This window comes from Bufo bufo, chromosome 8 (assembly GCF_905171765.1).
Source record: "Bufo bufo chromosome 8, aBufBuf1.1, whole genome shotgun sequence".
NCBI lineage: Eukaryota > Metazoa > Chordata > Amphibia > Anura > Bufonidae > Bufo > Bufo bufo.
In genome coordinates this window covers 116,658,367-116,684,626 of record NC_053396.1, presented here as the reverse complement: position 1 = coordinate 116,684,626, position 26,260 = coordinate 116,658,367, and the positions used below count along the sequence as shown (strand labels likewise).

General features: G+C 45.9%; 1 protein-coding gene across 4 annotated transcripts in view; it reads right to left on the bottom strand.

The window, feature by feature from the left end:
* STAG2 (stromal antigen 2) overlaps positions 1–26,260 on the bottom strand; it is a 126,507-nt gene that overhangs the window by 63,820 nt on the left and 36,427 nt on the right. For all 4 annotated transcript variants that reach the window (XM_040442168.1, XM_040442170.1, XM_040442169.1 and 1 more), the window contains exons 2-3: positions 10,515–10,647; positions 9,305–9,361 (exon numbers count right to left, since the gene is read on the bottom strand). In XM_040442168.1, coding sequence (XP_040298102.1) covers positions 9,305–9,361; positions 10,515–10,558 — 101 coding nt within the window. In that variant the 5' untranslated portion in view covers positions 10,559–10,647. The remainder of the gene's footprint in view (positions 1–9,304; positions 9,362–10,514; positions 10,648–26,260) is intronic.

The window sequence follows — 26,260 nt, the reverse complement described above, 5'->3', positions numbered from 1 at the left end:
AAGCGAAGGGAAACCCTGCGCAAAGGCTCGAAAGGAGAAGATTGGAGAGCCGTCAGCACAACATTAAGATCCCAAGATGGAACGGGAGCGCGATACGGGGGAGCATAGTGAGCAACCCCCCTGAAGAAAAGTCTTAACTGGACCGAGCGGAGCCAGAGGTCGCTGAAAAAGGATCGAAAGCGCTGAGATCTGACCCTTTAGGGTACTGAGACCTAAACCAAAGTCCAGACCAGACTGCAAGAAGGATAAAATTGTGGGGAGAGAAAACCGAAGGGGATGAACATCTAAGGTCTCGCAGAAATTCAAATAGGCCCGCCAGGTTCGGTAATAAATCCTGGACGATGCCGGTTTACGCGCACGAATCATGGTACGGACCACGTCAGCAGAAAACCCCCGCCGCGTTAGGACCGTGGTTTCAATGCCCCCCGCCGCTAAACGTAGCTACCCTAAATGCTGGTGGAAGATCGGCCCTTGAGAGAGGAGGTCTTCTCTTAGAGGCAGAGGCAAGGGGGCGTCTGCCAGGAGCAACATAAGGTCGGCGTACCAAGGACGACGAGGCCAATCCGGGGCTATTAGGATCGCAGGCGTGCCCTCCGCCGCGATCTTCCGAAGGACTCGTGGAAGAAGAGGCAGGGGCGGAAAAACGTAGAGGAGAGAGAACTCCGTCCAGGGAAGGACGAGCGCGTCCGCGCCGTAAGCGTCCGGATCCCTGGTTCTGGCCATGAAGGTGGGAAGCTTGTGGTTGAATCTGGAGGCCATGAGATCCACGTCCGGACGACCCCAACGAAGGCAAAGAGACTCGAAGACGTCGGGGTGCAGAGACCACTCGCCTGGGTCGATCGTCGTCCGGCTGAGGAAATCCGCCGCCCAATTGTCCACCCCCGGGATGTAAATGGCCGAAATGGCTGGAACATGAATTTCCGCCCAGCGAAGGATTAGAGACACCTCCCTCATCGCCGCCGCGCTGCGAGTGCCCCCCTGATGATTTATGTATGCCACAGCCGTGGCATTGTCCGATTGGACACGAACAGGGAGACCCTGAAGCAGCGAAGTCCAATGCCGGAGTGAAAGGAGAACCGCCCTCAGCTCCAGAACGTTGATCGGCAGTTTGGACTCCGATGGAGACCAAGTGCCTTGTACGGACCGAGGAGGAAACACCCCCCCCCCCCCAACCCCGCAGACTGGCATCGGTGGTAATCACCAACCAAGTTATCGGCAGGAAGGACTTCCCTTGGAGAGGGGTCCGTAACCACCAGAGGAGAGAGGAACGAACCTGGGGGGGAAGGGGAAAGTGCTGATCCAGACTTTCCTGGGACTTGTCCCATGCGGACAGAATGGCAGTCTGAAAGGTGCGGGAGTGATACTGCGCGTAGGGGATTGCTTCGAAACAGGACACCATCTGTCCCAAGACCCGCATGCTGAACCGGAAGGAAGGATGGCGGTGGGTCAGAAGGCTCCGAACCGACCGATGAAGGAGCTGGCGCTTCTCTGACGGAAGCCGAACCTCCGCTGCATCTGTATCCAGCAGCATCCCTAGAAAGATCAGTTGCCTGGATGGAACAAGAGCGGATTTGGGAAGATTGATAATCCAACCGAACCGGCGTAAGGTTTGTAGCGAGAGGTCCACACTGGCGGATGTCAGTGACAGAGAGGGTGCCTTGATAAGGAGATCGTCCAAATATGGAAGAAGAAAAACTCCCCTGGAACGAAGTAAAGCGAGGACAGGGGCAAGGACCTTTGTGAAAACGCGAGGGGCCGTCGCCAGCCCGAAGGGGAGAGCAACGAACTGGTAGTGGTCGGACCCCACTGCAAAGCGCAGAAAGCACTGATGACACCGAGCGATTGGAATATGAAGGTAGGCGTCCTGGATGTCGATAGAGGCCAGGAACTCCCCTTTTTCCAGAGAGGCCACCACCGACCTGAGAGACTCCATCCGGAATCGCTGAAGACGAAGGAAACGGTTTAACCGTTTTAGATCCAGAATGGGACGAACCGAGCCTTCTTTTTTGGGGACCACAAAAAGGTTCGAATAGAACCCCTTGAATCTTTCTTCCATGGGAACCAGAGCGATGACCCCTTTGTCCAGAAGGGTGCGAGTGGCAGTAAAGAAATCGGCCGCCCCTTGGGGATCCCGGGGAACCCAGGAGCGAAAGAACCGAACTGGGGGGAGGGACGTAAACTCGAGTTTGTACCCGGAAGACACAACTTCGAGAGCCCAGGCGTCGGAGACGTGCGCCTGCCAGAAGTCCCTGAACAGGAAGAGACGTCCCCCCACCCGGGCGGGTGGGGGCGCACCTTCAGGTAGTGTTCTGCTTGGTTGCGGGAGGGCGAGCAGGCTGTGACTTGCGCCAGGAGGGCTGGGTCCGAAAAAAAGGTTTCTTACGTCTGTCTTGGACAGAGCTAGGGGATGGACCTGAAGAGGTGCGAGGTGCGGGAAGACCTGAAGCGAGAAAAAGTGGGGCGGCCTCGAGTGGTGGTCCTAGTCCTAGATTGAGGAAGATGCGTACTCTTCCCCCCCGTGGCTTCAGATATGATTTCATCCAAGCGGGTCCCGAACAATCGAGAACCAGTAAAGGGAAGGCCAGTAAGAGACCGCTTTGACGTGGAGTCCGCCGTCCAAACCTTTAACCAAAGCTCCCTCCTGGCCGAAACGGCCAGGGCAGACGAACGGGCTATGAGAGCCCCCGCATCAAGGGATGCTTCACAGACGAATTTGCCGGCTTGAACGATAAGTTGGGCTAGAGCACGGAGGTCCTGAATAGGGACGTCGGATTCAAGCTCCTGATCCAGCTGAGAAGCCCACTCTGAAACCGCTTTTCCAGCCCAAGCGGAAGCAAAGACCGGCCGGAGGGCGGAACCGGAGGCTGCAAAGATACCTTTGGTAATGGCCTCTATACGGCGATCCTCAGTGGATTGTAAGGAAGAGCCATCAGCAACGGGAATAGCCGTGCTTTTTGCCAAACGGGCCACCGGGGGGAAGTCAGTGTGGAGGGGAAAAACTGCAGACGTCTGTTTTTGGCGAAAAAAGGAAACACTGTTTTTTTCAGAATTAGGAGGATCATCGTGAATCTTAAAGGTATCACGAATATTGTTAATAAGATGGCCCACAGCAGAAGCCAGTTTTGAAGGCAAGGCCGAGTCCATATCACAATCTGAATCAACTAGTTCCCCTTCAGAGGGCATATCCTGTATCGAGGAAGGGCCCGACTGAGAGCGCACCCTTGGGGGTGATACTGAAGCATCCGAGGATGATAGGCGCTCCGCCCTAGACCGCTTCTGGGGTTGACGGGCTCTGGAGGTGTCGCCTGGAGAGAGGGACTCAGACGGGTCAGCTAAGATAGCGGACCCGGAGGGCCCAGCAGGGGAAATATCCGGCTGCGATAAGGGCAATACCTCTGCAAGGCGGCCCACAACGTTAGAGAGGCTGACCACAGCCTGGGAAAGGGATCTAGCCCAGTCAGGGGGATCCAATAGGCCAGGGGGTGACACAACAGATGGCGGACCCTGTAATGGGGCTTTGCAAGCCGAGCAATGCGGGTCAGGCTGCCCTTGAGGGAGGGGCGCCTTACATGAGGTGCAGGTGTGATACCAAGGACCGGCCGGCACTGAGGGGTCAGACATGTTGGCTGAAGTAATATAAAAGCGTCCAGGCCAGAGGGCTGCAGAACTAGAAGGGGTCAACAGTCCTACCAGGTCACAGTGGGAGCGGACGGCAACAGCAGCGACAACAGCAGCGGCAACACCTGAGGTAAAACCTGAGGTAAAAACGATCCGTCCTGAGAGCAGGCACGAAGAGGAGGCGGGGCCAGCGAGGAGCGGGAAGAAAGACGTCCGCCCCCCCGACTGAATGTCTAACATGTACAGGAGAAGCGGAACGAAGCTCCGCCCCCCGCCGGAACTTTCGCGAGCGCGCGCGATTCAAACAAGTATGCCGCCGAGAAAATATTGCCCCCCGACCACCTCCTTATACACCGGCGGCGAATGACACACCGGTAGCCGGCAAGAGAAGTCAGCTGGCAGCTGAACACAGCGGCAGCACTGGCCGAGATAACAAAAGGCGGCCCCACAAGGCCGCAGCACCTGAGGTAAACTTGTGCAGTAAAACCTCCCCCACGAGCACCGCTCCGTCCTGCTCCACACACAAAGGGGGAAAGCCGACAGTAAGCCTTGTAATGTGACAAGGCTAGGCAGAGGGAATACAGAAGTTAAAACCCCAACAGGGGGGGGGGTTGGAACAGCTGCATAGCCACCTCACCAGTCGACGTTTTCACCCTCAGTCCATCCAGCAGGGACGCCCCTTCAGCCACTGGCACCGATGTGGCAGGAAGCTGGAGAGGGGCTTGCAGGCGGGCGACCCTTATGCTGGCGGGATGCAGGGGAGCTGGGCTGCCCTGGTCCTCCTTTTCTTCTGTGGGGGAGGCAGCAGTGCGGATAGCCGGCACTGGCGCAGCTCAACCCCGGGAAAACAGAGAGGTCTTTGCGACTCTGTTGTCCCTGTTGAAAAAAGGAAAAAAGTTGAAAATAATAAAAAGAGAAAAAATAAAATCTTTAGCAAAGACAGCTCTGCAGTGCAGAGAGTGTCTTGCCTCCTTGACACTAAGCAAAAAACTGGTAGTCGCTCGCTCTAGGCTGAGGGTATAGCTGCTGGAGGAGGGGCTTAACAGTCTTTCACTTAGTGTCACGCCTCCTATGGAGATGAGCTATACCCAAGGTTTCCTGTGTCCCCCAAGGAATTGGGCGAGAAAAAAATATTATATATATATATATATATATATATATCTCTCTATATCTATCTCTATCTCTCTATATATATCCAAGCCAAAAAAACTAAGTAGAGAGGGTGCACTGTCAGAGTATGGTAACTGGTGCTTACCCACTAATACCGAATAAAGAAATCGGACTGCACTCCAGTTGAATCTTCAGTGAAAAAAGGATTTATTCACCCATAGGTGGCACAAGCGATGTTTCGGCTCACATATGAGCCTTTCTCAAGCCTGAGAAAGGCTCATATGTGAGCCGAAACGTCGCTTGTGCCACCTATGGGTGAATAAATCCTTTTTTCACTGAAGATTCAACTGGAGTGCAGTCAGATTTCTTTATTATATATATATATATATATATATATATATATATATATATATATATATATATATATATATATATATATTTATATTATTATTATATTTATTTTTTAACCCCTCCAGCACTATTTTACTATGCATTCTGTATTCAGAATGCTAATTATTTTCCCTTATAACCATGTTATAAGGGAAAATAATACAATCTACAGAAAACCGATCCCAAGCCCGAACTTCTGTGAAGAAGTTCGGGTTTGGATACCAAACATGCGCGATTTTTCTAACGCGAGTGGAAAACGCATTACAATGTTTTGCACTCGCGCGGAAAAATTCTGCGTGTTCCCGCAACGCACCCGCACCTTTTCCCGCAACGCCCGTCTGAAAGAGGCCTTATAAAACATACTCTTATCACTCCTTCCTTGCCACCGATGAAAGCTTGCGTCAATTCATGGACAAAAATGGTTGAGGGGAAAGATTTAGTGTCATGGAGCATACCTACTTATACTTTACACATGGTGGAATTGCCTTTTCCAGATGTCTCCTTCTCGGATTGGATTGCTGCGGGGATCACTGAAATCCAACAGATTTGGGATTCCGGACATTTGGTTCACTTCTCCACTATAACCGACTCCTTTCATGTAGCTAATAAGGGGTTCTACAAATATCTGCAATTACGATCCTTTCTCAGTTCTCTGTTACAGGCCCCAAAAGTTACTAACTCATTTTTTGAGTTGTACTTCTTTGGCAAATCAGGCCGAACTAAAGGTTTGTCCAGGATATACAAGCTATTATTAGAACATGATTCCAAGGATAATATTTCTGGGCTGGTGAAATGGACAACAGAATGAGATCTACCCAATGATGTGCAGATCTGGCCTTAGGCTACTTTCACACTAGCGTTGTTTAAATCCGGCGTTCAATTATGACACCGGAACTGCCCACCGGATCCGGAAAAACATGTGAAAACGGATTACATTTGAATCCTGATCAGGATTTTGATCACAATGAAAAAATGCATTGGAAAAAACGGATCCGCCATTTATGGACTTTAACTTTTTTTTCACATTTTTCGGGTTTAACATGCAAAAGCCGGATCCGGTTTGACGGAACACACGGCGCCGGATCCGGCGTTAATGCAAGTCAATGGGAAAAAGGCCGGATCCGGCGTTCAAAGTGTTCCGGATTTTTGGCCGGAGGTAAAAATACAACATGCTACGGTTTTCTGAAAAGCCTGATCAGTCAAAAAGACTGAACTGAAGACATCCTGATGCATCCTGAACGGATTACTCTCCATTCAGAATGCATTAGGATAAAACTGATCAGTTCTTTTCCGGATTTGAGCCCCTAGGACGGAACTCAGCGCCGGAAAAGAAAAACGCTAGTGTGAAAGTACCCCAAGGTGTTCACTGCCGCAAAGCAATTCTCGAGCTGTGCATCCCATTTATAATCCACACATAAGATGTTCTATAGATGGTATATGACTTCACACCGACTTTCCAAGATATATCCAGAAGTGTCTGCCTACTGTTGAAGATGCGAGAAGGCCACAGGTGACATCAAACACATATTTTGAGATTGGGAAGGTCTTACTGCTCTATTGGATGAGGCATTGTCTCTACTAAACGGGATATTGGGTTTTCCTATCCCCAAAAACCCAGCTTTATGTTTACTATATGTAGGGCTTAAAGACCTGCCCAGAATAGATAGGGTTATCACTTTTCACACTCTCACAGCAACCAAGATATTGATTGCTGAGCATTGGCGTTGTGCTCAGGTTCCTACTATTAATGATACCGTACATAGGGTTGGATGCAACTGCGCAATGGAAACCACTATGGCCTCTTGTAAAGGAGTCGATGACTCCTATTTAAAATGTTGGGGTAAATGGCTTAAAAAATACCCGACTTATCATTTCTTAACCAAGGTTTCTTGTTCTTTCTTTTTTCTCCGGCAATAGTTGTGTTGTTGTTCTTGTTTGGGCCCCCCCCCCTCTTTTTGGCCTCTGGGCAACTAAGAATACATATTTGTACATTATTTCGATGCTTTATATTTTCATTTGCACTGAAGCTTGTGTCTATTGGACACAATTGGCTGACATGTTTTTATTGTCTATTGTTGCCTTTCTTTTAATAGTAATAACATTTTTGTGAAATAAAAAGTAAAAATTCAAATCTGTCATGGACATAAGTATTCTGACCGATGGCTATGACACTTGAAATTGCGTGCGTGCGCCCCCCCCATCCCCCTCATTGTTATAGTCATTGGTGGCATTTGCTCTTCTCTTCATTGGTGGTTCAGTGGCAGCTTCCGATCGGAGCCCCAGCAGTGTAATTGAGGGGCTCAATCGTTTACCATGGCAGCCAGGACGCTACTGAAGCCCTGGCTGCCATGGTAAGCTCCCTGCTGCTGTGTGCACAAAGCACAAGGAAGCAGGGAGAGTGTGAAGTTCTATTTAACCTAATAGAGCTCTATTAGGGTGAATAGGACAAGGGTTCTAACCCCAGAAAGTAAAAAAAAAAAGACTAAAATACTAAAAGTTTAAACCACCCCTTTGCCAATTTGACATATAAAATTTAGAAACAAAAAAATTTACAATATTATATAACAATATAATATATAACAATATTAAAATATATTGCATATCGCCACGCCAGAAAAAGTGTGAACTATTAAAGTATTAAAAATATTTCCTATGCGGTGAACGCCATAACAGAAAAAAGATCACAACTGCGCGATTCAACATTTTCCGTCGCCTTGTCCCCCCCAAAAATAGGATAAGACTGTTCTATTATGGGCCGGACTCCATAAAATGCGGAATGCACGCCGCTTTTTGGGTGTTTTATTTTTTCACGTGGTATCGAATAGTATAGAGTATTGCAATACTTTTTTATGGTATTGAAATCTAATCAAAATTTTGGTATCGTGACAACCCTAGTGGCATTACCACTTCCTTTAATACAGGACTCCGGCAGTACAGCACTCGGCAGTCACTGGCAGTCTTATAGAAAAAGTATGAAATCCATGTATAGCAGTTACTGCAGTCATATAGGGGACTCAGGACCCCTGTTCAGCTGCTTCCAACACCATGTCTTTTTTAATTTCCAGCAGGAAATCCGTTGCTACTTTCACTCTCGCTTTTTGGGTGGATTCATTATGGATCTGCATAAATGGATCCGTTACAATAATACAACTGCTTGCATCCGTCATGAACGGATCAGTTTGTATTATCTGTAACATAGCCAAAAGGGATCGGATCCGTCATGAACACCGTTGTAAGTCAATGGGGGACGGATCAGTTTTCTATTGTGTCAGAGAAAACGGATCCGTCCGCATTGACTTACATTGTGTGCCAGGACGGATCAGTTTGGCTCAGTTTTGTCAAGCGGACAGCAAAACGCTGCAGGGAGTGTTTTGGTGTTCGCCTCCAGAGCGGAATGGTGACTGAACGGAGGCAAACTGATGTATTCTGAGCGGATCCTTTTCCATTTAGAATGCATTAGGGCAAAACTGATCCGTTTTGGACCGCTTGTGAGAGCCCATGACGGATCTCACAAACGGAAAGCCAAAATGCGAGTGTGAAAGTAGCCTTACAAATGTATGGAAACTGATATCAGTTTTTATGATGGACCCTGTAAAAAGTAGATTTTGGGAAAAATAACTTTTTTTTTTTTTCATTTAGGGCTCATGTACCCAAGCATAAAGGGTCAGTGACCATGCTGTGGTCTGCAATGCACAGGCCCTGGCTGTGTGCACTCTGTGCTGCGCGTGGCTTGAAAGGGTCCGCGATCCACAACATACGGCTAATGTTAGAACATGTTCTAGCTTTTTGCAGTGCGCAGACACGGACCCGAAAGCCCACAGAAGAGCTTTGTAGTGCTTCGATGAGCTTCCGATCAGTGCCTCGGCTCTGCAAAAGATAGGTGAAGTCCTATCTTCGGTTGTATCTTGCAGATCATGGACCCGTTCAAGTCAATGCACACGGCTGGTGCCAGTGCTTGGAAACTGGCCACATATTTCAAGAAAAAAAATAGATGGAGAATGGCTTTTTTTTTTATCCGTTAAAAGATAAAATGGTTTGAAAGAGGCAAGCTTGTGATTTTGAGGGTCCCTTGACTGAACACAACACCTCATCTTGTGGATAGGTGTTATGTTGTTATACTGGATAACCTCTTTAATAAGAAATCATTCAATTATATAGCGCTGTATCAAAAGGCAGAGTAGCATACCTGGGTCCTGCATTGCAGGACAGTGGACCCATATCATGGAGAGAAGGATCCAGGGGTCTGTTTATAAAAAAAAATAAAAAAATGTAAGTACATTTTTTTTTTATTACATACAATTTGAAAACATGCAATATTTTGTGACACCTTTAAAGTGGTACTCCAACAACAACATTTCATGACCTCTCTCCCTAGGATATTTCAATCATGGATCATTTGGATCGTTCGACAAATGGGACACCCATCGATGTTAAGATTCTGATTCATGCTGTCAAAGCCCCTGAGACGTTCCAGACGACTGCACCAGCTACTCTGTCCCATATATGAATATTCTGCCTTACGGGGGAAACATCATATCGACAGACCATAACTTCATGATCAGTGGAGGTCCAACTTCTTGAACTCACACTGAATAGAATAAAAAGACAAAAAGTCCTTTCCATCAGTTTGGAAGTGGAATTGCAAACACAGCTCCACTAAAGGATAAGGTGATGCATTTACTTTGCATAGATGGTGGATTGGTTGTGCAGGGAAAAGCTGAAGGCTTGGAAGTTGGGGTACCACCAATTAGGTAGTAAGGGCGTATTCTAATGATATGCCAACACTTCTTCTAAGAAAACACCAAGTGCATGTGGTCCCTCAAGTTATAACAGACTCCGGATACAATATTTTCAACATACAATGGTCTTTCATGGACACTAACTAGAACCCAGACATAAGATACAATATCAAAGACACTACTAGTCTGCTGCAAACGTGATTGGCTGGAAGATCCAACCAACCAGTATGGGCATTTCACTGTTAAAAATGTACTGGCGGTCTAGCTGCGCCTCTCTACAGTAAAGTGCGGTATTACATGTTCTGTGATGCTCTGTACGTGTCTGGATGAACCTAGGACAGGGGATGAGAGCAGCTCAGTTTTATTTTTCAGGTATAATGTGTGTACTGTACAGTCCTTGCAGTTAACTTGCTTTTTTACATCAGTTATCTGCCACATGTCTGCTTATTCTTCATTTTTTTTCCAATTTGATGAAAATTTTGGGGGCTTTAAAAAGGGGAAAAAAGCAGATAAAATACGGAGGAATATTTAGGGTGAATTGCTCACATGCACACAGTCCATGCTTTTTCTATTGCACATTGCGATTGCTGTTTCCTGGTATCCATGATAGCACAGAAATCAGAAAAAAGGAGAACTAAGGGTTTGGGGGTTACTTACTGGAGGAGACCGAAGTCAGCTTGGATTTCTGGAGCGGCTATCATTTCTTTATCATCTTCTGAAAACCAAATGCTCCTGAAATATCTGGTTCATACACCTACTCGTACAGCCGTGAACAGCAATTACTGCTAACCTAAGAAAAGGGAAAATAGAATACATTAACAGTGATTTAGACTCTAGCAAAAAAAAAGTTTTAAAAAGATATCAAAAGCGTTACATATTACTCTACAGAGCCATTATCAATAATTTCCTTTATAACATGAATGTGCAGCTCAGAGAATTAGGATGCCCATGACAACCGCTTTTGTGAGCAGTCCAAGCCAAAAATGATATATATACTATTCTACAACCATTTTTTTTTTCATTCTCTGGCTCACTACACAGGTACGCTATTTGTACTGAGAGTAATCTTCTTACCAGTGACAATGTTTGTGAGTTGCAGTGAAAAGGAAACGTTCCAGCTCACAGGTAAATCCACACGGTTGTTTGTCTTTATTGGTCTTCAAAATAAAATCAGGTACAGCATGTATCTACACCCACCACCGTGGACGGTTAACATGTTTCGGACCTTACATGGTCCTTAATCATAACCTGTTCAGAGTGAGTGTCCACAGGAGTATATATCCCCCCCCCACCCTCATTGGGTGGATAGGATATAGAGGTTCCACCGCTCCTGGAGGCACACCCTTAAACACCTTCACCGGTCATAGAAAAGTAAGAAAGATTGAACGCTTACTCACAAGCCATATGTGTCTGTATAACACAGATGAAAGGTTTGCAGAGGAACGTATAATTAAAAATACTCAAAGAAACTGCAGCATATTACCCAGCCTGGAACAGCCACAATAAATCATGTGGACAAAAAAAACGCACCATGTGAACAGGCAAAAAAAATTATGTTTTTCTTTTTTTTTTTCTCTTTCTCCCCTTTGTTTTGTTTTTTTGGTGCTTAAAAATCTCCATACCAGGTCCATGGGAATGCACAGGTACTTTCTATGAGCGTATGACTATATACAAATGGCCCGTACCACAGTTGTTAGATCAGGGCTTGACAAATCCCAGGCGCCAGGGTATTTGTCATCCCGTTTTCAAAGGTGCACGGGCGACGGGTGCGGAGTGCCGGAGGGGGGCCCGTTCGGTCCGGAGGCAGCAGGAGTGGAGATGAGCGCCTCCATTGTGGAAGCGCTCATCTCCATATTCATCTGTATCGCCGTCCTCAGGACAGAGATACAGATTGCACACACATATACACACACACACACACACACACACACACACACACAGTCTCATTTACCAACTGAATTCCGCCTGAGCCGTACAGTGCGGGACACAGGCCGAACATCGCATAAGTCACTGAGAGCAGCATAAGGTAAGTTTTTGAGTTTATTGTTTTTATTATTTATAATATACTGTGGCAAGAAGGGGGCCCTATATACTGGCACAATATGGGGGGGGCGGGCACTATGGAGAAGCACTATGGGGGCCCTATATACTGGCACAATATGGGGGGGCACTATGAAGAGGGGAAGTACTATGGGGGCCCTATATACTGGCACAATATGGGGGGCCCTATGGAGAAGAGGGGAAGCATTATGGGGGGCACTATGGAGAAGAGGGGAAGGACTATGGGGCCCTATATACTGGCACAATATGGGGGGGCACTATGAAGAGGGGAAGCACTATGGGGGCCCTATATACTGGCACAATATGGGGGGGCACTATGGGGGCCATATATACTGTCATACCATGGGGGGGGCACTATGGAGAAGAGGGGAAGCACTATGGGGGCCCTATATACTGGCACATTATGGGGGGCACTATGGAGAAGAGGGGAAGGAGCACTATTGGGGCATCTACTGGCATGCATTATTGGAGGGCTCTATGGAGAAGTGGGGGGGGAGCACTATGGGGGCATCTACTGGGGGCTTTATGACGCGGCTCCGCCTGGCTCCTAACTTTTTTAGCTGGCTCCTAGATTCCAAGGAAATTTGTCAAGCCCTGTGTTAGATACATATAATTTACATGACCACCATGCATTACATTAAATTGAATACCATTCCTGTAGGAATTCTTCAAAGATACAGGATTTACAGGAAAAACACTACTGGTAATAATGCATTAATTCTCTCCTAAGTTTCAATCCCATCGGATGACATGTTTTTAGCCTAAACATCCAGAAAGTCTCCCGTAGAAGGATCTTATTTTTTGTGACCCCTGCTCTGGGAGAGGGTGTCACTTTTTCAATAGCATAAACCCTGAAATGGTCTACTCTTCTGTTGTGTACCCTGATGAAGTGGCTGCCAGGGGGTTGGAAATGTAGTTGAGATGTTCCCGTAGTCCCCCCAGTGCTGCCGACATACATAAGATCACAGCTAGTACATTTGATTATATAGATAACTCCCATACTGTTGCAGTTTATATAGCTCTTAATAGAAAACTGTTCAGTATGCATGGAGTTATCAAAAGTGGTGGTTGGATATGCGCAATTGCAAATTTTACAGGGATGCCCTCCACACCTACTAAAGCCCCGCTACTTCATCCACGTTGTCCTGGTCTGAACCCCAGACGAGGTAAACAAAGATGGAGACAGTACATTTGCTAAATTGCTAGGGTATCTGGGGACAATCGTACATCCATTTTTTAACAAGTTGTAGCAAAGATGTTCTTCATATAAGATCGGGAGGCACCTTTTGCCAGCCTGTTCAATCTGAGGGGATTGTCTACTAAAGGTGAGAACTAGTGTAGGTTTGTCTGGGGCAATAGACTTCTTTTTGTGACCATATCCCCCATCATCCTTTTTAAATAACAATTCTACTCTAGTTTTGTTTTTAACTATAGTTAAAGCTCTGGTAAGCATCCAGTTTGCATAGCCCCCTCGTTTTAAACAATCCCAAATCACCTCACATTCCCCCCGGAAAGACACATCCGTACTACAATTCCTGCGGGCCCTCATGAATTCGCCCACTGGTATAGCTTTAACGGTATGACCCGGATGGTGACTATTAGCCCTTAAAATGGAATTGCCAGAGACTTCCTTGTGAAAGTCTCCGTCATTATAACTTGGCCGGGTACCCCTGTTGTATTTGTGAGTTATCCGTTCCCTTCTGGTCCTCAGCTGTGTCATGTGACCAACACTGTCCTGTGCGGACAGGAAGTCAGTTTCTCCATTCAATCCTATAAGAATGGAGCCACCGGCTACTCTCACATCTGAGGCACTGAGATATGGCCGCCAGTTCAGGCAGAGCAGGGCTCGACAAATCCCAGGCGCCAGGCCGCCATGGCATTTGCCCCTGCTTGAAAATAGGCCCAGCACACCAGCAGCCGGGCGCAGCCACTGGAGGGTTAGGACCGCGAGCAAAATGAAACCTTTTTTTAATTAATCCCGGATCCGGTACCAAGTGGTCTGGAAAAATGGATCCGGTTGCCCGGTCTGTGCATGCGCAGACCTTTAAATCTGTGAAAAAGATAAATACCGGATCCGTTTTTCTGGGTGACACCGGAGAGACAGATCTGTTATTGCAATGCATTTGTCACATGGATCCGCATCCGGAAACAAATGATATCCATTCGCATACGGATTTCCGGATCCGGCAGGCAGTTCCAGCGACGGAACTGCCTGCCGGATTCTTCTAACACTAGTGTGAAAGTAGCCTAAGATGTAAAGCCTTCCCTGAAAAGAAGAGGCTGTTGTAGTCATACTTGCTCCCTTGGTTTTGTAATGGGATGACCAACTAGCGGATATAGAAGGGACAGACATGTGTCCACATACGTGTGGCCATAAAGTATATTATGCTAGACAGTAACCCAAGTAGTATAACTCACAACAGCTCTTTTCTGCACAGTGTAAAATATAGTACCAGCTAAGCGTATGGTATACATATACAAATCTGCATCAAAAACCGCACAAAAAATGCAATAGGTAGTGTGGATTTACGGGCAGATTTCGTGAGGATTGTGCAGCCACCCTTAATGCTGGGTTCACATAGGGCAGTGGTGGCGAACCTATGGCACTCAGAGCCCTCTCTGTGGGCACCCGCACCCTGGAAAAAGTCTATGGTGTACCAATATGCCTTAGACTTTACCTGACATTCATCGGCGCAGGGCATGCTATGAACAGCACTGGCAGTACATCGAATGTAGGCAGGCTATTATAGCTAAATGATAAACTACATGGAAGATATACTATATTGCATGATAGTATTCAGGATAAATTGCCGTGTTGGCACTATGCGATAAATAAGTGGGTTTTGGGTTGCCGTTTGGGCACTCAGTCTCTAAAAGGGTATAGAGTATACTTATTAAATTTTGCCATGAAAATCTGCAACACTATACAGTAAAATGCAAATTGACATAAAAAATAGTATATATATATACACACACACACACACCTTAAAAAAAAAATGCTGCATGTTGCTATTTTTTCTTTTTAAAAATAAAAGTGTGAAATCTGCTACAAAGTTCTTATGTAGCACAAGCAGATTGTGGTTTATCTCCAGCAGACAAAGTATCTGGATGTAGTTACAATGCAGCCGCCAGAGAAAACCTAGCCAGAGCTTCCAACACCAGCCGCATCACAGCCATCATTTCCCACACTGAACTTATTACAACTGCATGGACTTGGGGAAAACCATCGTATCAACCAAAAACACTGAAATGCTGAATGCAAAATAAAAAAACATGTAACCATTTTGTAATAAGTTTTTTCCCCATTTCTATATGAGCTATCGATAGAGAGAATCAGAAGCGTCTTCTCCTAGACTTTGTCCTATGTAAATATCACAAGGGGGAGCTCTAACCCAAGGAAACCCCAGCTGAAGACAGGTCACTCGGAGGTTGTCTTCATCCACATGGATTATACATTCAGTGCTTGGTAAGGTTTTTAATAAGTGCAATTAAAACATTAAAACGTAACACAAAGATGTGAGGGCTGGAAAATCAATAGCCTTTGGTAAAGTAATTCTTTAAAAAAAAAAAGTACATAAGGCTCGGCTCACGTGTTGCATGATTCGCTGTGTTTTTTTTTTTTTAAATTGTGGCAAAATGCTACGGTTTTGATACGACTGGAAAACTGTGGCAAAACCCGCACATATATATCCAGCCTATTGCTTCAAATCATAAGCAGTGGAGAAGGAGGATTTCAGAGAGCTGATAAATGAATCAGATATGTTGGAGGTGTTAAGGGTAGTCATGCATGTACCGCAGTCAGAGGCATAGTATACAGCCACGGTATACAGACATTCTGTCATATATCGCAGTCAGAGGCATAGTATACAGACATTCTGTCATATACCGCAGTCAGAGGCATAGTATACAGCCATTCTGGCATGTACCGCAGTCAGAGGCATAGTATACAGACATTCTGTCATATACCGCAGTCAGAGGCATAGTATACAGCCATTCTGGCATGTACCGCAGTCAGAGGCATAGTATACAGCCACAGTATACAGACATTCTGCCATATACCGCAGTCAGAGGCATAGTATACAGCCACGGTATACAGACATTCTGTCATATATCGCAGTCAGAGGCATAGTATACAGACATTCTGTCATATACCGCAGTCAGAGGCATAGTATACAGCCATTCTGGCATGTACCGCAGTCAGAGGCATAGTATACAGACATTCTGTCATATACCGCAGTCAGAGGCATAGTATACAGCCATTCTGGCATGTACCGCAGTCAGAGGCATAGTATACAGCCACAGTATACAGACATTCTGCCATATACCGCAGTCAGAGGCATAGTATACAGCCACGGTATACAGACATTCTGTCATATACCGCAGTCAGAGGCATAGTATACAGACATTCTGTCATATACCGCAGTCAGAGGCATAGTATACAGCCATTCTGGCATGTACCGCAGTCAGAGGCATAGTATACAGACATTCTGTCATATACCGCAGTCAGAGGCATAGTATACAGCCATTCTGGCATGTACCGCAGTCAGAGGCATAGTATACAGCCACAGTATACAGACATTCTGCCATATACCGCAGTCAGAGGCATAGTATACAGCCACGGTATACAGACATTCTGTCATATACCGCAGTCAGAGGCATAGTATACAGCCACGGTATACAGACATTCTGTCATATACCGCAGTCAGAGCATAGTATACAGCCATTCTGTCATGTACCGCAGTCAGAGGCATAGTATACAGCCACGGTATACAGACATTCTGTCATATACCGCAGTCAGAGGCATAGTATACAGCCATTCTGGCATGTACCGCAGTCAGAGGCATAGTATACAGCCACGGTATACAGACATTCTGTCATATACCGCAGTCAGAGGCATAGTATACAGCCACGGTATACAGACATTCTGGAATGTACCGCAGTCAGAGGCATAGTATACAGCCACGGTATACAGACATTCTGTCATATACCGCAGTCAGAGGCATAGTATACAGCCACGGTATACAGACATTCTGGAATGTACCGCAGTCAGAGGCATAGTATACAGCCACGGTATACAGACAGTCTGTCATGTACCGCAGTCAGAGGCATAGTATACAGCCACGGTATACAGACATTCTGTCATATACCGCAGTCAGAGGCATAGTATACCGCCACGGTATACAGACATTCTGTCATATACCGCAGTCAGAGGCATAGTATACAGCCACGGTATACAGACATTCTGTCATATACCGCAGTCAGAGGCATAGTATACAGCCACGGTATACAGACATTCTGTCATATACCGCAGTCAGAGCATAGTATACAGCCACGGTATACAGACATTCTGTCATATACCGCAGTCAGAGGCATAGTATACAGCCACGGTATACAGACATTCTGTCATATACCGCAGTCAGTGGCATAGTATACAGCCGCGGTATACAGACAGACATTATGGAATGTACAGCAGTCAGAGGCATAGTATACAGCCACGGTATACAGACATTCTATCATGTACCACAGTCAGAGGCATAGTATACCGCCACGGTATACAGACATTCTGTCATATACCGCAGTCAGAGGCATAGTATACCGCCACGGTATACAGACATTCTGTCATATACCGCAGTCAGAGGCATAGTATACAGCCACGGTATACAGACATTCTGTCATATACCGCAGTCAGAGGCATAGTATACAGCCACGGTATACAGACATTCTGTCATATACCGCAGTCAGAGCATAGTATACAGCCACGGTATACAGACATTCTGTCATATACCGCAGTCAGAGGCATAGTATACAGCCACGGTATACAGACATTCTGTCATATACCGCAGTCAGTGGCATAGTATACAGCCGCGGTATACAGACAGACATTATGGAATGTACAGCAGTCAGAGGCATAGTATACAGCCACGGTATACAGACATTCTATCATGTACCACAGTCAGAGGCATAGTATACAGCCACGGTATACAGAAAGACATTCTGGCATGTACCGCAGTCAGAGGCATAGTATACAGCCACGGTATACAGCCATTCTATCATGTACCGCAGTCAGGGGCATAGTATACAGCCACGGTATACAGACATTCTGGAATGTACCGCTGTGGCCCCAACTACCAACACATCAGGAACTCTCTCTTTGGAAAGCCAAGTTGTATTTTTTACACACAGTTAATGCCTTTTTTTTTTCTCCACGTGAAATATTGCTGCAAAACTCAAGAATATAAAGGAAAAGCACCACGGGAGGATTTATTAATATTAAAGGTTAGAGAGCTCTAACAAACTAGTGAATACACATGTCCTCCACGTGTGCTACAGCAGTCGCCTCTGCATTATTCCACTAAAGGCACACAGTGTCGATTTGTATGCAGAAAACCTCAAAGAAATCTGCGCCAAAACCACACACAAAAAAGGCACGCTTCCGCAGATCTCACGCTTCCACATGCCATGCATTTCAAAATCCGCACAGTGCACATGAAATGTGTCTAATCGCATAGACCAGGGGTGGCCAACCTGTGGCTCTTGAGCCACATGCGGCTCTTTGCTTCTTCAAGTGAGGCTCTAGCTGTGAAGCCAGAAAGCAGTCAGGCCGGCTCACATCTCTTTTCCTGATCGGGAACTGTTACTACTTTGCAGCTCCAGCTCACTCCCCACTACATCCTGATGCACACAGTGTGAGAACGTAGTATGTGGAGACACGCACTATGACCTGACGTTGTGCTCATCAGGTCACAGTGGAGAGAGTGTCAGGTGCCCGAGCAGAAGCCCAGTGCCTGATCAGGAGAGGGAAGAGATTTTTTTTTTAAATTATAGAACTGAGCATGGGAGGTTCTGATCTAAGCATGGAGGGGTTCTGATCTGAGCAATGGGGGGCTGATCTAAGCATGAGTGGGAAGATCTGAGCATGAGGGTTCATATTTGAGCATGGGGGGCAGATCTGATCATGGGGGTCTTGTTTGAGCATGGGTTGGTCAGGTCTGAGCATGGGGGGTCAGATCTGAGAAGGGGGAGATCTGAGCATGGGGGGGATCTGAGCACTGAGGGTCTGACACTGGGAGTCTGATTTGTGTTGTCTGATCCGATCATTGGGGGTCTTATTTTGAGGGTCTGATTTGGAGGTCTGATGAGGTTTGGGGATCTTATTGTAGGTCAGATTAGGATTGGGGATCTGAGTCTGATCTGAGGTCTGATGAAAAATATATATTTTTTCTTTTTTTCTCTGCTAATGAAAAACAAGAAAAATATATTTTTAGCAGACCTCAGATTGGATGAAATTTTTTTTTCTTATTATTTTTCTTTGTTAAAACCTAGGTGTATCTTGTAGGGCAAAAAATGCGGTAACTCGTGTGTAAATGTATTGCTTGTGGCTCCTGGTAGTCATATTATTATTTTTTTTGGCTCTTTGTGTATGTAAGGTTGGCCACCTCTGGCATAGACTTTGCTGATACTGTAATAAACTGTGGGGGGTTTTCTGCATCAGCGTGGAATACCTGCGTACACAGGCCTCACTCAGAAAACTGATAACGAGACCACTTTCACACCATCAGTAGTTGGTCAGTGATTTTAATCAGTATTTGTAAACCAAAGGCCTCTTTCACACGAGCGTACTGAAACCAGTCAGAATTCAGGCTCTGGATTAAGGCTACTTTCACACTAGCGTTCGGGGCTCCGCTTGTGAGCTCCGTTTGAAGGCTCTCACAAGCGGCCCCGAACGCATCCGTACTGCCCTAATGCATTCTGAGTGGATGCGGATCCGCTCAGAATGCATCAGTCTGGCAGCGTTCAGCCTCCGTTCCGCTCAGCAGGCGGACACCTGAACGCAGCTTGCAGCGTTCAGGTGTCCGCCTGGCCGTGCGGAGGCAAACGGATCCGTCCAGACTTACAATGTAAGTCAATGGGGACGGATCCGTTTGAATTTGACACTATATGGCTCAATTTTCAAACGGATCCGACCCCCATTGACTTTCAATGTAAAGTCTGGACGGATCCGTCTGAAGCTACTTTCACACAATAAATTTTTCTACAATAAAATGCAGACGGATCCATTCTGAACGGATCCCAAGTCTGCATTATATGAGCGGATCCGTCTGGGCAGACCCCAGACGGATCCGCTCTGAACGCAAGTGTGAAAGTAGCCTAAGCTGCATTCACACGACCTTAAGTGTTTTGCGGACCGCATATGGCCGGCTCTATATAGAAATTGCCTATTCTTGTCCGTGATTGTGGACAAGAATAGGACACGCTCTATATTTTTGCGGGCCGCGGAACGGAACTACTGTGCTGTCCGTATCTTTTGCAGTCCCACTGAAATGAATGGGTCCGCAACGGTATACACAAAATTGCGGAATGGATGCGGAGCCAGATTGTGGTTGTGTGAATGCATCCTTATGCACGGACTCCTGATGATATACAATCAGTATTGCTTCAGGATTGAAAAGGGTGAAATCTACAGCTAAAACTCTGACCGTAATTGACATGATGCAGATTTGGAAATCCACAATGCAGGTCAATTTCCACACGGAAAAAGTCTGCAATGTGTACGTGAGATTTACATAATCTCATATATGTTGCTGGTACCGTAATACACTGCGGCGTGCAGATGGCCTTACACTTTTCCTCTGTAGGTTCCACTTCTGGGTTCGGCTTACAAATGCTGGTGAAAAATATAGGGTCCAAGTAAGATAACGGCCAGTTCTAGCACTAGACATGAAACAGGTACACAGGGGTCTGTCGGCAGTTTTGACCAGGCTAATAGAACTTATTCCAGAGCTCTTATTAATATGAAGTTTTATTTCACCGGGCTTTCTTCTGTCGGTGCACTGGAGGCTTCTTCTATATAACACACATCTACATAATTCATATGGTCCCATGTGTAACGATCCATACAATAAAATAATCATAAAATAAAAAAAAGGTTTGATACAGGTTTGTGGAAAAAGATTCTGTATAGCTTGTAATTGCAATGAACCCTCCTCTGCGACATCGTGTTCTGCATAAACCTCAACTGCTCTGCACTTGCGCGAGATTTTGGCAGGACGCAGGATGACCAGGCGGGCAAAGCTTTGTGCAGATCGTGAGGTCGCAGAGGAGGGGGTGGACATGAAGGTACACAAATATATATAAGGGGCCATTATTTATACTGAGGGGGCACTATGTGGGCACATATTCATACTGGGGGACACTATGGTGGGGGCCATCTGATGTTCAGGGAGCCCTGTGTGTGTGTGGATGGGGGGAGGCAGAAAAATTGACATTTTAGGGGTTGGGATGTGTTATTAAAAAAAAAAAAAATGGCCGCTAAAAACTGACGCTAAATGGATGAAAAACAGCCATTAAAAACCGATACGTCCAGATGCACACACTGGTGCAAAACAGCCATGAAAAACTGAAGTGTCCTTTTTTCTTTGTTACTTTTTGTCGTAACGTAGCGGTAATATCACCGGCAGATTACCAAAACTGACCACCTTATTACTGCAGTGAAGGAGAAGTTGTATTCAAATGAGCTGTAGGCACATAAACCCTGACCAGCGCCAGGTCGGGGACGGCACAGCGATGTGCGAGATTAGCAAAGCTGTCAACCTGGGATATTAATGGTTTAATGGCCACATAAGACATACAGATGTCCCATAGCTGTAAGCAATAATGGGGTTGACAAGGAGCAGTAAAAGCTCTTTCTTTCAAGAACATGGCCCCGTCTGTCCATGGGCTCTGCCTGGTACTCTAACCCATTTCAAATATAAAAGAACAGTGCTGATACCTGGCAGTGCCCATGGACAGATGCAGCGATTTTCTGGGACAAACAAAAATCCTTGACACCTTTAGGCTGCGTTCACACGGGCGAGATTTCCGCGCAGGTGCAATGCGGTAGGTGAACGTATTGCACCCGCACTGAATCCCGACCCATTCATTTCAATGGGGCTGTTCAGATGAGCGGTGATTTTCACGCATCACTTGTGCGTTGCGTGAAAATCGCAGCATGTTCTATATTCTGCGTTTTTCACGCAATGCAGGCCCCATAGAGGTGAATGGGTTTGCGTGAAAATCGCAAGCATACGCAAGCAAGTGCACCAACATCACAGGAAAACCGCTGATCTCTGCCAGAGTAAGGCCTGTTTCACACTTGCGTTTTTGTTTCTGGTTTTGAGATCCGGCGGAGCATCTTAAAACCAGACCAAAACGGTTCCGTTTGATGTTAACACATCCGAATGCATCCGTTCCGTCGAAAAGCCAAAAAACGGATCTGGCATTAAAATCATTGCAAGTCAATGGGTGACGGATAGTTTTTTTTTTGGATCTGACATTGATTTTGCTGCCGGATCCGGGTTGTTCCGTTTCACAGACCGGACACAAAACAGCAGCTTGCAGTGGAACAGAGCATATCCTGATCAGTTTTTTCCCCATTGGCAATGAATGAGGAGAAAACTGAATAGATCCTCAGTCAGATCTCAAAACCGGAATGCCACAACGCAAATGTGAAACAGGCCTAAGGGTCGGCATTTTACAATGTAGTAATACAAGGGAGGCTCTCAGTTCTGGCCTCAGAGGGCACACTAAGCCGGGGACCCCCTCTATAACGCTCATATAACCTAATAGTTCACATGGACACGTACGGAGACAACCCCTTTAAAAATAAAAAATAAATCAGGGCCAGGTCTAAATATTCATCAGACAGAACATGACGCTACAATGGACTGGACTCTCAGTCTCTCAAAGCTCTTACATCTCTACAGATGCCGATGTACACTCTATTCTATTGCAGTTTAGGCTCTGTTCACACTAGCATCATGGCTTCCGTTTATAAAGCTGTGACTGTAGAAATGTATAGTTGGCCTTACACGGCAGCAGCCTTCAGTCCCAAAAATCCTTGCTGTTTGTAGTGTCAGTGGAGAGGGGCAGTAGTGCCATCACACCGGGGAAGGCCCTAGCTACTACACTGACACAGCATGTCAGTGTGTGTAGCATATGTCTCAATATCTAGGAAAACATTTTTTTTTTTAAATCACGTTTAATGGATTTTTTTTTTCTGTCATTCAGGACCAGCTTGGAGCCAAAAAAATAAAAAGGTTTGTTAATTTGGGTTTTCCAACAGTTTATATATATATTTTTTTCTGATGACCAATCCTCTGGATAGGTCATCAGTACCTGATCAGTGGGGATCTGACACCTGGGACCCTCATCGATCAGCTGTTTGGAAAGGCAGCTTTCCCTAGGCCATGTGACGTCACGTTCATTGGTCACGTGGCCTGGGCACAGCTCAGCCCCATAAAAGGGAATGTGGCTGAGAGCGATACCAAGCACAGCCACTATGCAATGTACGGCGCTGTGCTGGTGAGCAGAGAGAAGGCCGCAGTGCTACTGCTGGTGTCGGACCCCCACCAATCAGATACTGATCGCCTATCAAGCGGATAGGTCATCAGAAAAAAAAAAATTAAACTTTATTTATTTTAGCTCCAAGCTGGTTTTGCGGACCACGGAACGGAGCAACGGATGCGGAAAGCACACGGAGTGCTGTCCGCATCTTTTGCGGCCCCATTGAAGTGAATGGGTCCGCATCCAAGCAGCAAAAACTGCGGCTCGGATGCGGACCAAAACAACGGTCGTGTGCATGAGGCCTTACACTGCTGGTACTGTATTAGTCTACTTTCACACTGGCATTTTGGCTTTCCATTTGAGATTCGTTCAGGGCTCTCACAAGAGGTCCAAAACAGATCAGTTTGCATTCTAATGCATTTTGAATGGAAAAGGATCCGCTCAGAATGCATCAGTTCAGTCTCTATTCCGCTTTGGAGGGTGTCCGTCTGACAAACATATCCGTCCTGGCACACAGTGTAAGTCAATGGGGACGGATCAGTTTTCTCTGACACAATCTGGCACAATAGAAAACGGATCCATCTCCCATTGACTTTCAATGGTGTTCAAGACGGATCCGTCTTAGCTATGTTAAAGATAATACAAAACGGATCCGTTCAGAACGGATGCATGCGGTAGTGTTATCTTAACGGATCCGTCCATGAAAGTAGCCTTACACTGCTGGTACTGTATTACACTGCGTTTTTTCTGCACGAGAATCCACACAGAAAAACAGTGTGTAACCCAAAACATGTGCAGGTAGCCTTAAAGGGAATGTGTATATATACCATTTTATCTGCCAGTTAAAACCAGATAGCTAAACTGTTTTTATTCTTTAATTGCAGATTTTTTATTCTATTTTTTTAAACATGATTGATTGCCCGAGTTGTTGATACAATGGACAGGAGGGGACCTCAATGACATCTATGGGATAGTTTTCTAGTTCTGCTCTGTGACCTGTGCAGAGGTCAGAAGGGAGCAGATAAGCTGTGATATTGTGAATGGTGGATCCAGTGTTATCTGCACATAGGTCATATCTGTCATTATAAGGCTACTTTCACACTCGAGTTTTGTGTGGATCAGTCATGGACTGATCCGTACAGATAATACAAACGTCTACATCCGTTCTGAACGGATCCGTTTGTGTTTTCTTTAACATAGTTAAGACGGATCCGTCTTGAACACCATTGAAAGTCAATGGAGGACGGATCCGTTTTCTATTGTGCCCGATTGTGTCAGTTGACTCAGTTTCATCAGATGGTTTTGGTGTTCGTCTCCAGAGCGGAATGGAGACGGAACGGAGACAAACTGATGCATTCTGAGCGGATCCTTTTCCATTCAGAATGCATTAGAATGCAAACTGATCTGTTCAGAACCGCTTGTGAGAGCCCTGAGCGGATGTCACAAACGGAAAGCCAAAACGCCAGTGTGAAAGTAGCCTTCTTCTGCCTGTGACGAGAATGAGGAGATTGATATGTACAGGCCAAGCAGTGGTGCCTATGGTTAGGCTTAGCCACCAGTGTGGAAACTGCAGAATTTTAGATTTATTTTTTTATATAGGGATATGGAAAATTTTATGTGTTTTACATAAAAACATGATTTAGGCCTCATGCATACAACCGAATGTGTTTTGCAGTCCGTAAACTGTGGATCTGCAAAACATGAATACAGGCATGTGGATGCCGCCATTTTCTTTTCCCCTTCAATAGAAATGTCCTGTCCTTATCCTCAAAATGGACTAGTACACATTCTAGCTTGACACAGACAACACACGGTAACACTGTCCACATTTTTTTTCAGCCCCATAGAAGGTTCTGTATCTGGACCCCAAAAATACAGATCTGATGTGTGAGGGTTTTATGGCACCAGTTAGGACCACTTGTTGTCTTCCTCCAAAGCCAGACAACTCCTTTAACCCGTTCCCGATATCCGCCGTACAGATGTCAGGTCTTTAAAGATGTCACCTGGTAATGCCAATAGCGGACATTTAACCTCTCAGATACCATGGTCAATTGTGACAACGGCATCAGAGAGGCCGGAAGCGCGCACTTGGTAGGCAGGAACACCTTCCCCCGGGCAGAGTTCAGGGAAGGTGTTACATGTAAGTAATGTGACTGACCCTGTACTAGGCTTCCAGGCTCATTAATTAAATATTACAATTCAGGCCAGCAGATGGCAGCACCGAATAATATAACAATTTTTGTATAGGATAATTGAGAACATTCCTTTACTCTAAAATATATATATATATATATATATATATATATATATATATATATATATATATATATATATATATATACACACACACACACATACATACATACACACACATACATACACACTGCTCAAAAAAATAAAGGGAACACAAAAATAACATCCTAGATCTGAATTAATTAAATATTCTTCTGAAATACTTTGTTCTTTACATAGTTGAATGTGCGGACGACAAAATCACACAAAAATTTTTAAAAAATTCAACCCATGGAGGTCTGGATTTGGAGTCACACTCAAAATTAAAGTGGAAAAACACACTACAGGCTGATCCAACTTTGATGTAATGTCCTTAAAACAAGTCAAAATGAGGCTCAGTAGTGTGTGTGGCCTCCACGTGCCTGTATGACCTCCCTACAACGCCTGTGCATGCTCCTGATGAGGTGGCGGACGGTCTCCTGAGGGATCTCCTCCCAGACCTGGACTAAAGCATCTGCCAACTCCTGGACAGTCTGTGGTGCAACGTGACGTTGGTGGATAGAGCGAGACATGATGTCCCAGATGTGCTCAATTGGATTCAGGTCTGGGATATGGGCGGACCAGTCCATAGCATCAAAGCCTTCGTCTTGCAGGAACTGCTGACACACTCCAGCCACATGAGGTCTAGCATTGTCTTGCATTAGGAGGAACCCAGGGCCAACCGCACCAGCATATGGTCTCACAAGGGGCCTGAGGCTCTCATCTCGGTACCTAATGGCAGTCAGGCT